Source organism: Bos grunniens, chromosome 1 (genome assembly GCF_055505025.1).
Source record: "Bos grunniens cultivar Pamir isolate PY7600 chromosome 1, Bosgru_T2T1.0, whole genome shotgun sequence".
NCBI lineage: Eukaryota > Metazoa > Chordata > Mammalia > Artiodactyla > Bovidae > Bos > Bos grunniens.
In genome coordinates, this window is record NC_141165.1 from 28,723,523 (window position 1) to 28,739,003 (window position 15,481).

A 15,481-nucleotide genomic window follows, 5' to 3' on the forward strand; every position below is an offset into this window, starting at 1 on the left:
AGCAGATTATTTGTCTTTGTTTTGCATGAGTTCTTTTTAAATTTTGGATACAAGCCCTTTATGGGATGTGCTTATTTAATGTTTACTCCTATTTCTTTTATAAAGTTGAATGAATCAATTTTATCTTTTATAATTCATACTTGCTTTTGTCCCTTCTAATAAATCTTCGCCTAACCTAAGGACTCTCAGGGTTTTTTCCTATACTTTTTTTTTCAAGGTTTTGTAGTTTTAACTCCTACATTTAAGACCATGATCTATTTAGAGACACTTTTTTGTGTGTGATGTGTGGTAAGTAGGATTGAAGGGTTTTGTTTTGTTTTGTTTTTGCTTACGGATATCCAAAGCAGCATTTAATGAAAGGATTATCTTCTCCCCCATTGAGTTATCTTGGAACCTTTGTCAGAAGTTAATTGACCATATGTATGTATGTCAGTTTCTATACTCTTCAGTCTTTCTTTTGATCTATATGTCTATCTTTATGTTAGTATCACACTGTCTTGATTAGAGTAGCTTTATAAGAAGTTTTAAAATCAAGTAGTTTAAGTCCTCTAACATTGCTCTTCTTTTCAAAATTGTTTTGACTATATCAGGTCTTTTCCATATAAATTTTAGGATTAGCTTCTTATCCGTTTTATTTTGACTTGGGTTGCACTGACACTTACAGATCAAGTAGGACAAAGTTTACGTCTTAACTATATCAAGTTTACTAAATTGTGAACATTGCCTATCTTACAACTAAGACCTCTCCAGGTCTTCATTAAATTCTCTCAGAAATATCTTAGTGTTTTCAATATACAGATCTTACATGTATTTTGTGAAAGTTTTTTAGTATTTTGTGAAAGTTATTTCTAAATGTTTGTGTTTTTGATGCTATAATATTCATATTTTTAAATTTAAACTTCCAACTGTTTATTTCTAATACATAGAAATACAATTGATTTTTATAGGTCAACTTTCTAACCTGTGACTTTCATAAACTCATATAGTAGTTCTAGTGGCACGTTTGTAGATTCCATAGAATATGCTTCACTGATAAGCATGTTCTCTGAGAATAAAAACAATTTAACCTTTTCATTTCCAAACCAAGTGGGTAAACATTCACTCTTTAATCATTATGATGTTAGCTATAGGTTTTTATAAAAATTCTTTAGCTGAGTAAGTTTCTTTCTACTCTTTATTTGCCAGTGGCTTTAGTTATAAATGGATGTTGAATTTTGTCAAATGCTTTTTTCAGCGACATTTTTCCCCATTTGACTGCCAATGTTTAGACTCTTTTTGCACATTGTAAGTACTCCATAGATAGTTGTTGAATGAATGAAGCTGAGCTAAACACCTCTGAAGTGTTAGGTACATCTCAGCCACTCAGAGCATGAGATGAGCTAGGGGGACTTGAGAGTATTTAAATGCCTCGTTGTACCAGGGGTACTAGATTTGACTAAATGATCATGCAGTTTTTCACACTATTCCAATGAAGTGTCTCTATTTTACAAATGAGGGAAAAGTAATGTACTGAAAGATTAAAATCTATAATATTGTCAGGATGTGGGGAAGAATTTCTGTGTTTCATTACTTGACAAAAATAAAAAAAAAGACAGTCATTAAGTTCAGAACACCAAAAATATAGAAAGGAGGCTGGTTCCAAATAAGATGCAAGTTAAAATGGAGGACAACTCAGCCATTTGATGGAATAAATGAATCAAGAATCCAACTGGTCTGGATACAAGGAATGGTGTTCTTGAACTGGTGGACCTCTAAGAAGGAAAAGTAATCCTTGCCCAATACTTGGATTAGCCATGAACTGTATCCTCATAATCAAAATAATGTCAATTTTAAGTACTGATTTGCAACCCTGAGGATTTGATCTATACACAAAACAAAGATTTCATTTGGGTTACTCATCAAGATGCAAATGTTTATCAATGTTGACAAAACAGAAGTTGAGATAGATCTGAAAGAAGTTAGAAAGTAGTAGAGGAATGAAGAAATTTTAGGACAATGAACCTTCTTATTTTCTAAAAATGGAATGTTTAAACCCCTCTGAGACTCAGGTCCTCACCTGTACAGTGATATGAAGGGGTATCTAGAGGGGTTGTTGGGAAGACTAAATAATGTATCTTAACTACCTGATGTGTGGTAGGTACTCAACTAACAGTAGTAGTGATAGAGAGGAAAATCCTCACTAATGAGGAAGAGGCGTCAACTTCTCAAAATTATAAAGCACCTTTCCTGGAGACATTGTCACTGCCCAAAGAGCAGGGGTGAATCTGAGTGATGAAAAGTCAGGGGCTATGTATCCAGCCCAGGACACCTGAATGGCATGACAACCCTATGGGTGGCGTCATCATCCCCATTTTACAACTGAGAGAGTTGAGATTCTGAGTGGCCAACGGACTTTCAGGGGATCAGCCCTCAAGTGACTAAGCCAGGGCGGAAACCCAGCAACTATGACTCTAGATTCTGTTGTCTGCCACTGAGCCGAGTGGCACGTGAATCTGAAGCACTGGGTGAGCTCCTGGCATATCTTTTGTACACATTTCTAATGAATAGGCCCCTGGGTTTAATTAAAGGAAAAAAAAAAGATTAATTATTTTTCCCAACAGTTGCAAATTATTTACATTTCATTTGTGTTGATGGCTAATAAAAGAGCAGACGAGCATGGGGACAGCCCAGAGTGGCTATAATTCTTCCAGAGTCCATAATGAAGTACTGGTTTGAAGGCCAACGTGTGAGCAGGGATGAGCCCGCTGCCGCATTCAGACCTGTTCTAGGCAGAGAGGCTCTCTTCCCTGGGCTTGATTCAACCTTCAGAGATAGGTTTCAGGGATTTATTTTCTCACACTGCTAGGCCAAAAGTCTGAAATCAGATCGTCAGCAGGACCATGCTTGCTCTGAAAGTCTCCCTGATAGCTTTCGGTAGTTCCTCAGGTGTGGAAGCACGGCTTCAATCTTCATATGGTGATCTCCCTGTGTGTATGTCTGTCCCTCTCTATGTGCAAATTTCCCCCTTTCATAAGGACACCAGTCATTTTGGATTAAGGCCCACTCTAATAACCTCACTTTACTTGATTCAGTTCAGTTCAGTCGCTCAATCGTGTCCGACTCTTTGCAACCCCATGAATCGCAGCATGCCAGGGCCCCCCGTCCATCACCAACTCCATAAAGACCCTATCTTCAAATAAGGCCACATTCCAAGGTACTGGAGGTTAAGAATACAATGTTCTGGGAGGATATACCTCAACTACTAACATATTTTAAGTGTATTAATTGTATATTATATAGTGTATCATTCAGCTGGTCAAATTATTGAAGAGCATCTTCAAATGCTAGGTGATTTAGACAATTTAGATAGACTCAATCTTTCATTGATCAGAAAATATTCAAATGTGTGCTATATCTTCACACATATTTTGGTACTTATCCATATATATGAATATAAAGTTCAGTTGGAGAAGACTCTTGAGAGTCCCTTGGACTGCAAGGAGATCCAACCAGTCCATTCTGAAGGAGATCAGCCCTGGGATATCTTTGGAAGGAATGATGCTAAAGCTGAAACTCCAGTACTTTGGCCACCTCATATGAAGAGTTGACTCATTGGAAAAGACTCTGATGCTGGGAGGGATTGGGGGCAGGAGGAGAAGGGGACGACAGAGGATGAGATGGCTGGATGGCATCACTGACTCGATGGACTTGAGTCTGAGTAAACTCCGGGAGTTTGTGATGGACAGGGAGGCCTGGCGTGCTGTGATTCATGGGGTCGCAAAGAATCGGACATGACTGAGCGACTGAACTGAACTGAAAGTTCAGTAATAACTTCTAATGATGGATCAGATAAGGTTGAGGTAAAAAAATCCCCATATGCAGTTGTAATCTGCTATTTTGTTGATTGATAACAAGCTTTTACTCTGAAACATCTATGAATAGTAGCATTTGAGAAATAAAGCTTTGGATCAATTATTTAAAATATCTACACTAGGCATCTGCGTACTTCCCTGGTGGCTCAGATGGTAAAGAATCTGCCGGCAGTGTGGGAGATCCAGGTTCGATCCCTGGGTTGGGAAGATCCCCTGGGAAGAAAATGGCAACCCACTCCAGTATTTTTGCCTGGAGAATTCCATGGACATAGGAGCCCGGCAGGCTATAGTCCACGGGTTGGATAGTTGCAAAGAGTTGAATGTGACTGAGTGACTAACACACATACACACACATGCTAGGCATCTAGAAATAGAAATAATGGGATTTTAGCAAATTCATAATAGTATTATGGATTAGTTATTCAAATGATGATATTAAAAGTCAGTCTTTGATTTATTGTTTCCATTGTTTTCCAGTGAACAAGCACAAACCATGGATTGAGACTTCGTATCATGGAGTCATAACAGAGAACAATGACACAGTCATTTTGGACCCACCATTGGTCGCCCTGGATAAAGATGCACCGGTTCCTTTTGCAGGTGAGATGATGGCTTAGCATGGTCGGGCCCCACTCACTTGAGAGATGTGTCAAGAAACCTCCACGAAGATTTTTTTGCTGTTGTCACCACCTGTGCCTTTCACAGATGAGTTTGTGCTTTCAAAGCTGGGCTTTCAAAGCTGGGTTTCTTCTGATTCCTGGTAAATTCTGTACCTTGTTATGGTTTTTCTCCTTGGTGTTGCCGCCAATGCAAGACCCTTATATCTTCTTTTTCTGAGAGATGGTGTATGATATATTGCTAAGATGGTCCCTAGAGTTGGAAAAGTTGGGCCAGCAAGGTCCATAGGGGAATTTTCTCTCTAGAAAGATCACTCATACACATGAGAAGATGTGAGACCCACTGTCCCCACTACTCACGATCATGGGCAGATGAAGACTTGTAACTTGGTGGATTGACAAGAGAAAAAGGAAAGAAAAAAGTATCAGGAGTTATTTGTTAAGGGTCATGTCCTTGAGCTTCAAAATGGGTGTCCCATTTGGAGAAGGAATCTGGAGGCAGGGCCATTTTGTCCTTGCAGCTTGTAACTAAAGAGCCTTCTCAGTGTTATCAAGATGACCGCTGCTTCCTCCTCTAACCTCCTGCAAGGGCCAAGTCCCCAGGAGGGTGTGTAAAGAAGATGGCTATGTCTCATGTTTCTATAGATTTTGGCAAAGAAAAGGGGATGGGTGATGGCAGCGGGAGGAGGGGTTGGACAAAGAATTTCCGAAGATGCCTACATCATGAGTGATATTGTTAACATTTTATAACTGTCAGGAGGAAGACAGGAAATTTAATGAAGGTTTTCAAGATTTCTGGAAGATTGCTTTATGATAGATGGGTGCCAAGCTGAGGTTTTCACCGTGATGAAGTCTATTTTTCCTGACAGTTTGTCTGTTACTTTATGAGCTGCTTGGGCAGAAAAAAATTGGCTCTTTCACACTTCTAAGAGATAAGTTTTGTGAAGGCCTTTTCTTCATTACATAACATTTTATAAAGTAAGGAATGAGGGGTGAGTAAAATAGGGAAATTCAGCCTTATGTGAAGATAAACCCATAAGTATTCTTGCAGAGCATGGGGGAGACTCTCAGAAGAAGGCTTCATCTTTATTTTATGCAGAATGGTAGCCACAAAGAGTACCTAACTGTGACTTCCATGGTGTTTAGAGTTGGGGCATTTCCATATATTTTCCAGCCATCCTCAGAGGTCCCAACTCAACCAAATGCCACTTGGCAGTGTAAATCCCATGCTGTCTTTTCCACAAAAGATGAAATGTCTTCCCCAGACCTTCTTTGCCATTACCGGGAATATTCCAACTCATCCCTTTCTTGGACATAACTAAACTATATTGGGGTTAATCAGCAATTCTCACCAACCCTCTGGAAACAAACACTAGCAAAATTGTTTGGGTTATGAGAATATTTGAATTGGCATGTGACGTGTGCTTTTAAAAATGAAGTAGAGACAACATTTAGAAGTTGAGATGTTTTGCATAAAACTGCAGGACTCTGGTTTATCTTGATGAGTCAGATCTGAAGTATCTAAAGTACTGAGTTGTGGCTTCCCTGGTTAGATGGAGTATGTACAGGTCCTTTATTTATCTTTCCATTCAAGTGTGTGAACCCTGTTTAAGACATAAGAGAGAAAACTAACGACATATTAAATGAGAAGTACATGGATGCCGTTAAGTCACTGTAGTGTAGTGGGGCTAACACTTAAAAAGATGAAGGATACGTCTGAGTATTCATTGCGTCTGCATCAGTGTAACCCTGCTCTCATCCAGTAGTGAACTAGGAAACTGAGGTTGTTGATTAAGCTGTTCTACAGTTAAGTTAGAGACTCTGTAATGTAAAGACCAAAGTGGGAAAAAAAATTTTTAAGCAAATCTGGTGTTGGGAAGTTTGGATTTACAATGACTTACCTTCCTTGGTTGTTGACCTGAAGGACACTTAATCATTTCACCTGAAGATTGACTAAAGGATTTTCTTTAATTCTAAATCCATCAAATACTCTAAGCTTGGAGTTGAATTCTAACCATTAAATGTGACCACAGGTTTTCTGACATTTCTTTTTTTGTTGTTGTTGTTTTTTTATATATATTCCTTTATTTCTCATGTGTTCTCTGACATTTCTTGAAAGTAAGGTTGACTTCTAAGTGAAGCCCTGAGTAGTCTCTCTCAAGACAATTTCTACACTCCTCTTGATACTTACGGCTGAATTTTTAAAAAAATCTAGCTTAACGCATCAAAAATATAATCTTCCAAGCTCTTAAGAGTGAAAAATAAAGGTGCTTTTGAGAATGGTCAAAGCTATTTTTCTCGGCATTATTTATGATCCGCTCTAAGACAGGACACAGACACTAACCATCCATCCATGCTGCAGACATTTATTTTAAAACATTATCTTAAAAGAAAATACTGAAGATTTATTTCAGATTCCTATCATTCTCATAAAATTGAAAAATTCGTATCTACCAGCTCCATCACTTCGCGAAGTCAACTGCAGCTTCTGGTGCCCCTTAGCAACTGCTCTGGTGTTGTGTGTCAGGTTTCCACCCTCATCCCAGTGGTCTTTATTTCCACTTAGCCGGTGAGATGAGTTTTAAGCTCATGGGGGGATGGTTCCAACCATGTCACTTTTGCTCTGTCTTGTTTCTCTTGAGATGTCCCCCCTTTAAAAAAAGTTTTTTAATAAAAAATTCCTATGTAAGGTATCATTCATTTAAATAAAAATCATGATTGCATTTTGTGGATAAAAGCAAAATCCAGGGGTATAAAACAGCTTTTATTGTGTATCTCCTGATTATGACAATCATGTTTATTATAGAATATGTGAACATTTCTTACACCCAGAAAGAGCCTCGGTAACATTATAGCATATTTCCTTCCAGTCATTGTTCTACTTTGTTTTAATCTAAAAATTTTGATCACAGTTCATAGTCAATGTTATAACTTATTTTTCCTGCTAAACTAAGGAATATATACCATTTTATTAAGTACTCTTCTGCAACTCATTAAATGGCTGCATGATTTCTGACTCAATGAATATTCTATAGTTTACTGTTATTTTATTTTTTTCCAAATTTATTGAGATATAATTGACATATAATGTGTAATATAAGGCATACAATGTGTTTCCTTGATACAGTTGCATGTTGCAAAACGATTACCCCCACGTAGTGTTAACTAACATCTCCACCACCTCACATAATTGCCACTTATTTTTGTGGTGAGAATATTTAAGGTCTACTGTCTTAGCAATTTTCAAGTACATAATACAGTATAACTTTTATCACCATGCTGTGATCCATTAGATCCCCCAAGTTTATGACTGGAAGTTTGTACGCTTTGACTGACATCTCCCTATTTCCTTACTTCCAACCCCTTTTAACCACTATTCTGCTGTTTCTATGAGTTCAACTTTTTTAGATTCCATATATAAGTGACGTCTCAGTATTTGTCATTCTGTCTGACTTATTTCACTGAGCGTTACTGCCCTCCAGGTCCATCCATACTGTCACAAATGGAAGGATTTCCTTCTTTCCTTCATGGCTGAATAATGCCTGTGTATATTTCTTTATTCATTCATCCACTGACTGACAGGTAGTTTCTGTATCTTGGCTATGGTGAATAATGCTGCAATGAACCTGGGAGTACAGATACCTCTTCAAGACTGCTTTCATTTCCTTAGGATATATAACCATAAGTGAGATCGCTAGATCATATGGTAGTTCGGGTTTTAATTTTTGAGGAACCTCCATGCTGTTTTCTGTGATGGTTATACCGATTTACATTCCCATCGACTGTACTTTAGGGTTTCTTTTTCCCCACATCCTCACCGGCACTCATTAACTCTTGTCTTCTTGGTGATGGTCATCCTAACTGGTATGAGATGATGGACAATTTGTCTATTTCTGGTCTTTCTTATTACAACATGTGTCTGTATTTCTGATTCTATCATTTGGATGGATTTCAGGATTAGAATTAATTGGTCAAATATTTTAAAGTTCTGAAACACATTAAATTGCTTTCCAGAAAATTTGAATGCACTTGCAGTCACATCCACACAAATCTCTCATTCCCTGACCGTATATGGCTCCTTCTAATGGTGTGGAATCTTATTTTATGGCAATAAGATGCAATCACCAATTGCATAGTCTCAGTCTTTTTTATTTTTAAGTGTTTATTTATTTGGCTGCTTCGGGCCTTAGTTGCAGCACATAGGATCTTTTGTTGTGGTATGTGTGATCTAGTTCCCTGACCAAGGTTCAAACCCAGGCCCCCTGCATTGGGAGCGTGAAGTCTTAGCAATGGGCCACCAGGGCGGTCCCAGTAGTCTCACTCTTTTCATTCGTCGAATAAATATATAAGCTTCCCAGGATTGTTGTATTGGTTAAATTTAAAGAATGTTGCAATGGTTCAAGATATAGTAAACCTTTTGTTGATCTGAGTTTCCTTTTCACAATGCTTGTCTTCCTTTCATAGAGGAGATCACTAACTCACAGGCAGCCGGAGAAAATTGCTGTGTCCCAGAGTAGGCCAGCCGTGGGGCTGGGAGGGGAGTGTGGAGACTCATACTTGCTGTGAGTTCCCATTCCCTGTGATATTTCTGTTTGATCCCTGCCCCAGCTGATTAGCAGAGACACTCTCTCTCAGTCAATGAAACCTCTCTCAGACCTCAATCAAGTCCGTTAGACCCAACTCAGTTCTCAACCTGGTGTCTAAGCTCAGCAGACACGATCTTAGAGAATCAGATACAGAAGAATCCTTGAATCATAATGAAAATTCTGTCCAGTGCATGGCAAAAAAATGATAATGAAAGCAAGCTGGGCACACCGTGAACTTATTAAATTCTGCATGAGCCCCACTGAGGCCTGTTAGGAAACTGTGGAGACTTTTAAATTTGAAGGGAATTAGATTACCTTTCAGAGATAATAGAATTGCTCATTTGTCTACATTGGGCCAGTCTGGACTTGTCTTTTGTGAGGATAGGGCTGCAGAGAATGATCAGGCATAATTGGCTGGCTTCTCAGCCTGGGTGACTCTCTGAAGGCTGCCCAGAAAATTGCCTGGGATATTATTTGGCCTGGTTTGATTAGCTGGTTATAGCAGAAGGGACTTTTCCTCCATGGTTATCTCTCTGGGTCCTCCTGGTTCTGCTCAGCATCTACCAATCTATCTCCCTCCTTGTCTTTGGACCCAGCCAGGGCCTTTGTTCATGCTTTGGACTCCACAGCTGCCTGAGGCAGAGACCCTCCTCGGGGGTCTGTACAGCAGTGGTGTCTTATGATGATAAAGGAATCCTACTTGTGAACAGTCCCAGGCTCTGATCAGATACACATGGATTCACAGTTAGGCTCTGCCATTGACAAGGTGTATGGTCTCAGATAAGGAACTGAACACCTCTGAGGGGTTGCTAAGTCGCTTCAGTCCTGTACGACTCTGTGTGACCCCATAGACGGCAGCCCACCAGGCTCCCCCGTCCCTGGGATCCTCCAGGCAAGAACACTGGAGTGGGTTGCCATTTCCTTCTCCAATGCATGAAAGCGAAAAGTGAAAGTGAAGTCGCTCAGTCGTGTCTGACTTAGCGACCCCATGGACTGCAGCCTACCAGCCTCCTCCATCCATGAGATTTTCCAGGCAAGAGTACTGGAGTAGGGTGCCATTGCCTTCTCCGCTCTGAGGGGTAACTTATTTATATTTAATAAAATAGGGGTAAACACAGTACCTGGGGCTTCCCAGGTGGCTGGGTGGTAAAGAACCTGCCTGCCAATGCAGGAGATGCAGGTTTGATCGCTGGGTTGGGAAGATCCCCTGGTGAAGGAAATGGCAACCCCCTCCATTATTCTGGCCTGGGAAACCCCATGGACAGAGGAGCCTGGCAGGCTACAGTTCATTGGGTTACAAGAATCAGACACAACTTAGCGACTGAATGACAACGAACATAGTACCTACTCCTGGGTTAATATGTGGATTAAATAAGATACTAATACCAAGTGCCAAGAGCACTAGCAGCCAAAGGATGCCCAGTGTATCATGGTTCTGATAATCCTAGCAATGGTAGTAGTGAGAGTAATCAAGAGTAACAATAATTCTCACAATCATCAATAAGCTGTGTTTTATTCATTTTAGCTTGACTATAATGAAGTGATATAATCTGTGGTGCTGATATTAAGGAAAGAAGAAAAGCAAGTTCAGGGATTTTTGGAAGGCTTGATGTAGTCACCCACTTGTACCATCAAGCTATGCTGCCTGGATTGTCTGCTTATGTGGCAACCAGTTGACTAATGCTGGGGAAAATCATTTATGAATTGTGTGGAACTCTGGAAATTTTAGTTGAAAAGTAATGTCCTTATGTTCTACCTATCATTTATCCCTGTGGAATAACCTATTAGTTGTGAACCGTGTGCTCCTTTGTTATAAATGCATACATGCACACACACACACACACACACATACAGAGGTGTGTGTGTGCAAGGTGCTCCATGCACAGAATTACATCCAAGCCTTTCACCAACCTTGTAGAACAAGTGGGTCAGCTATTATGATTTTGTTTTGCAAATAAGGACATTGAAACTTGGAAAAATTAGGTAACTGTTCTAGGTTGCCAAGCTAAGCCTTGTCACTCAATTCCAGACCCTCAGACTCCAAGTCCTGCCTCCTGTCCCCTCTGCCAGTTTTCCAGTGTGCGAGGCATATCTCACTGGCAGTGCAAGATTCCCATGGTACCTGGACATACTGTTAAAGAAAGTTGAATTCCATGTTAAGTCATTCCCATTTAAGTTATTTTTCGAATCTTTCTGAATCTATCAAGGAGAAATGTGCAGTTGCGAGGATCAAAATGTCTTTAGCACTCTCAAATACTTGCTAATCTGTCTTTTTTGACAAAGACAGAGCAAGGTCCATCCCATAGCACTCCATGGGCAACCATGTTGTGCTAGAATTTTAATAACATTCTGTTGTATTTTATTTAGATTATACTCTATTTGAGGCACATATTGCTGGCTTTTTAGTTTTCTTTCTGATTACATTTACTGAAGTTTTAAAAGCCCAATTTAAAGAAAAAGTTTAAGTAAGTAAGTATTTAGGTAGTTTATGGCAGCAGCAAAATCTGTGAAAGAAGTCTTTGGCTGAGTACCACATGGGATACTGTGGAACAGCCGCATCTGGGCATCACTGCCCCATCCAGCAACCTCAGGACCACCTGTACTGGACACAGCCATCTTCAGTCTGTCTCAGCCCACAACTCTCTGAGCACTTGCCCAAGCAGCAGAGGGGCCGTCTATGTCAGCCTCACCGTGGATGTGCCTTTGTGTTCCAAGATGGTTGGTGTACGGGGTTATTCCTGAGGACCAGAGGCTGGGGTCGCATCCTGTTCTCTGAGCATCACTTGGTCTCAACCAGAGTTCAGTGAAGAGCAGGCCAGGCAGAGAATTGGGTTCAGACTTAGCTCTGGAATCTACAATGTGGGCTGTTGCCTTGGACCTCACAGAGTTGGAATCTAGCATAAACAGGAAACAGAAGAATATGGACCAGCATCTATGCATTCAAGTACTTAACATCTTAGGCTTCCCTGGTAGCTCAGCTGGCAGAGAATCTGCTTGCAATGCAGGAGACCCCAGGTTGATTCCTGGGTCAGGAAGATCTGCTGGAGAAGGGATAGGCTACCCACTCCAGTATTCCTGGGCTTCACTGGTGGCTCAGCTCGTAAAGAATCTCCAGGCAATGTAGGAGACCTGGGTTTGATCCCTGGGTTGGGAAGATCCCCTGGAGAAGGAGATGGCATTGGGCTTCCCTGGTGACTCAGATGGTGAAGAATCTACCCGCAATGTGGGAGACCCAGGTTCAATCCCTGGGTTGGGAAGATCCCCTGGAGAAGAGAATGGCTACCCACTCTAGTATTCTTGTCTGGAGAATCTCATAGACAGAGAAGCCTGACAGGCTACAGGAATAACCTGAACAGACTTTTTGGCCAACCCAATACATGTTAATAGAATAAAAATAAAGAACAAAAGAAAAAGAATAAAAAAGAATAAAACAGTATACCCATATTTCTAAAACCCTGCCAGACTATTTTTATTCATGTCTAGATACATAGTTCTTATTCATCTGGAGTATATATGGTTCAGTCTTTGTGTTTTTTTCTTTTCACAGAACATTTTCCAAGCAGATTGAAACATATTCAAAAATACTAACATGTAGGCATAATTATATATCATATGGCCATATCATGGTTTACTTCACTTTTCCACTATGTTTTGTATATTTGAGTTGTTTACACGATTTTTCCATTAAAAAAATAACACTGCCGTGGGCAAGTTTGTTTAAAACACCTTTCTTATATAAACATAGGAGTCAGGATTTTATGTTTATGGTTTAGTTCATAAATAGAAAAAAACAGATGTGTTCTCTTTTCAGTGACAGATTTGAGCTTGTGTTGTCAAATGTTTTTGCTGATATAATCTGTGTTTGCCCAATTTCCAAGCAGATGGCAGGGTTCAGATTAGACATAGACAGGGAAGTAAGGGCTAGACAGGAGTCCCATACTTGTTTGCAGCCTGTGGCAGAGTCCTTGGTCCCATCTCTGTAGTCTTCAGGCCTCCATCCCTATGGTGAAGTCTCCCCCTCACTATAGTGACTGTGATCTGAAAGTTTCCAGCTATAGGTCAGCTGTGATTTGAGAACAATACAGGAGTTATTTGAAAGCCAAAAAAAAAGTGAGGGTGCAACAACCAGTCGGTAAACCAGAAGATCTGGTCAAGTTGATGCTTGGGATCACGGGGGAGATGGGGTGGGAGGTGACTATGAAAAGGTTCATGTGCAGTCCCCAGAAGTAGAAAGGCTTATCAGACTGCATCTGTGCTCCTGATTCTGCTGCTGCTGGAGGGGTTTGCTGGGCAGACTGGGAGAAAGAAAGACCTGATGCATCCATCACTCTGGAATTAAAGTGTTGTTTATCTCTGCTCCTTGGTTCTCTTTGTTCTACCCACTTGGTAGCTGCCAGCCTTGACAGTGATTGATGTGGAATTGGGGGCATAATGGGGGTTCTTTCTTGGTCATCCCTTCACAGGCACTGCATCCATTCCAGTTTTCTCCTTTCATGAATTTTCAGTCTCCCTTCTGTCTGCTGAGGGCTGAGTGCTTCAGGAGGCAGATCTTAGCTCCACAGGGGTGGACAGGGGCCATCACATCATCCTCAGAGGCCAGGAGACTTGGGCACGAAGCCTTCACTCACTGAGCAGAGAACACAGCACTCCTCCTGCCATACTTTGTAGGGTGAAGCCACTCTGCCCAAGGGAGACTAAGGAACTTCCCTGGATCTCTGTTGCCCATGACTTTGGGGTCTTTGCCCTGAATTGTTTCTCTCAGTTGTGACAAAGGCTTCCACTTTTTTCTTCTTGTTAATTATTCTCTTTCTTTGTCCACCCGAAACTGAAGCTGTCTGTGTGTCCCCTGCCATGTGGCCTTTTGTGGTTGTTGGTTTTAACTTGTGTCATGTTGCAGGCTATGTGTCTGCTCAGCCTTGGTAGGTTTCAGATGGCCCATCTCATCTTAAAGATTCTACTGGTCAGTTCCCCTCCATCACACTCTGTGCTTAATCCTGGTATCCCAGGCCTCTCCACGGGAGCCTGGTTGGACTAGGTTCTTGGGCAGCAGCTAGAGACCCTATGGTGTGCTCACACAAGCTGTCTTGGTGTTGGAGGGTCAAGGATGGCTGGAGGAGGAATTCGAGCCAGAATACAGGGGAAGGAGCACAGGAGCCAAGGGGTGGTCAGTCAAGGAGGAAGAAGGGGATGACAACAGGGAATGGACTTCATGGTCTGACTGGAGGTAGGAAACAATTCACCAATAACCCTGACCTTCTAGATGAGAAAACTGGCGAGGTCATGTTCCAGGTAAACCTAACACTTAAGGGGGAACCAGTGGATACTGTGGGGTGTTCTCCATCAATAAGACTGAAGAGTAAGGGACATTCAGGGAGAAAAATGCTGCTGGCTTCCCTAGGACCACAAGTTTCCAAAGTTGTGGGACTTTTGGTGCCAAAACTGAGAAGGTCCTGATAAACTGGAGTGAGTTCGTCACCCTAATAGGAGGAAGGTGGAGTCCCAGGTTGGAAAACTTGCATTCTGGAGAAAACTTGCCATAGGAGAAATCTTGATGTGAGAATTTCAAGTCTCCTGGATTCTGGATTAATGACAATATACTAAAACAAGATGAAAAGTGAATAATGAAATCAGTACTAAAGCAGAGTTGTTGCCAGCCATATGGTAACTGTGCCATTTGAAAACAGGTACCCCTTCTTTCAGATAGACACTGTCCTGCACCAGAGCACATGACTTGGCAAGTAGAGGAAGAGGTGGATTTTAACCCTAAATTGTCCCCTTGATCATACATCCTCATATAGGAAACAGCTTGCACACAGCACTGAAAGTTAAGTAACATTTATTTATTTATTATGGGGAGGTTTTGGGTATTTTGAGGGGGTGGGGGACTGCATCGGGTCTTAGTTGCAGCGTGAAGACTCCTCTATAGTTGAGGCATGCAGGCTCAGTAGTAGTGGCAGGTTGTGGGCTTAGTTGCCCTGTGGCGTGTGGGATCTTAGTTCCCCAATCAGGTATCGAACCCATGTCCCCTGCATTGGCAGGCAGATTCTTAACCACTGGACCACCAGGGAAGTCCCTTAACTAACACTTACTGAGCCCACACTACCTATCAGGCACTGTAGTAGGTATTTTACATACACTGCATTATTTACTTTTTACAGCAATTCTCTGAAATAGGCATTCTCCTTATCCCTATTTTATAGAAAGAGAGACTGAAGTTAAATCAGATTGTGTGATTTGCTCAGACCGAGTAATAAAGGTGAAGTTGTAATCCAAATGGTGAAGTTGATGCCTCCTTTAAGTATTGCTGTCCAACAGACACTACAAAACTTAGGAGCATCGAACAAGAGCCATTAACTCTTTCCCATGGGTCTACTTATTGATTGGGCAGCTCTGTTCTTCTGAGTCACTCAGCTGATCCCAGCTGGGC

At 41.1% G+C, this 15,481-nt stretch overlaps 1 protein-coding gene across 2 annotated transcripts in view; it reads left to right on the forward strand.

The window, feature by feature from the left end:
- Positions 1-15,481, forward strand: part of CLSTN2 (calsyntenin 2) — a 729,802-nt gene that overhangs the window by 275,954 nt on the left and 438,367 nt on the right. For both annotated transcript variants that reach the window (XM_086316698.1, XM_086316709.1), the window contains exon 2: positions 4,329-4,451. In XM_086316698.1, the coding sequence (XP_086172824.1) occupies positions 4,329-4,451 (123 nt within the window). The remainder of the gene's footprint in view (positions 1-4,328; positions 4,452-15,481) is intronic.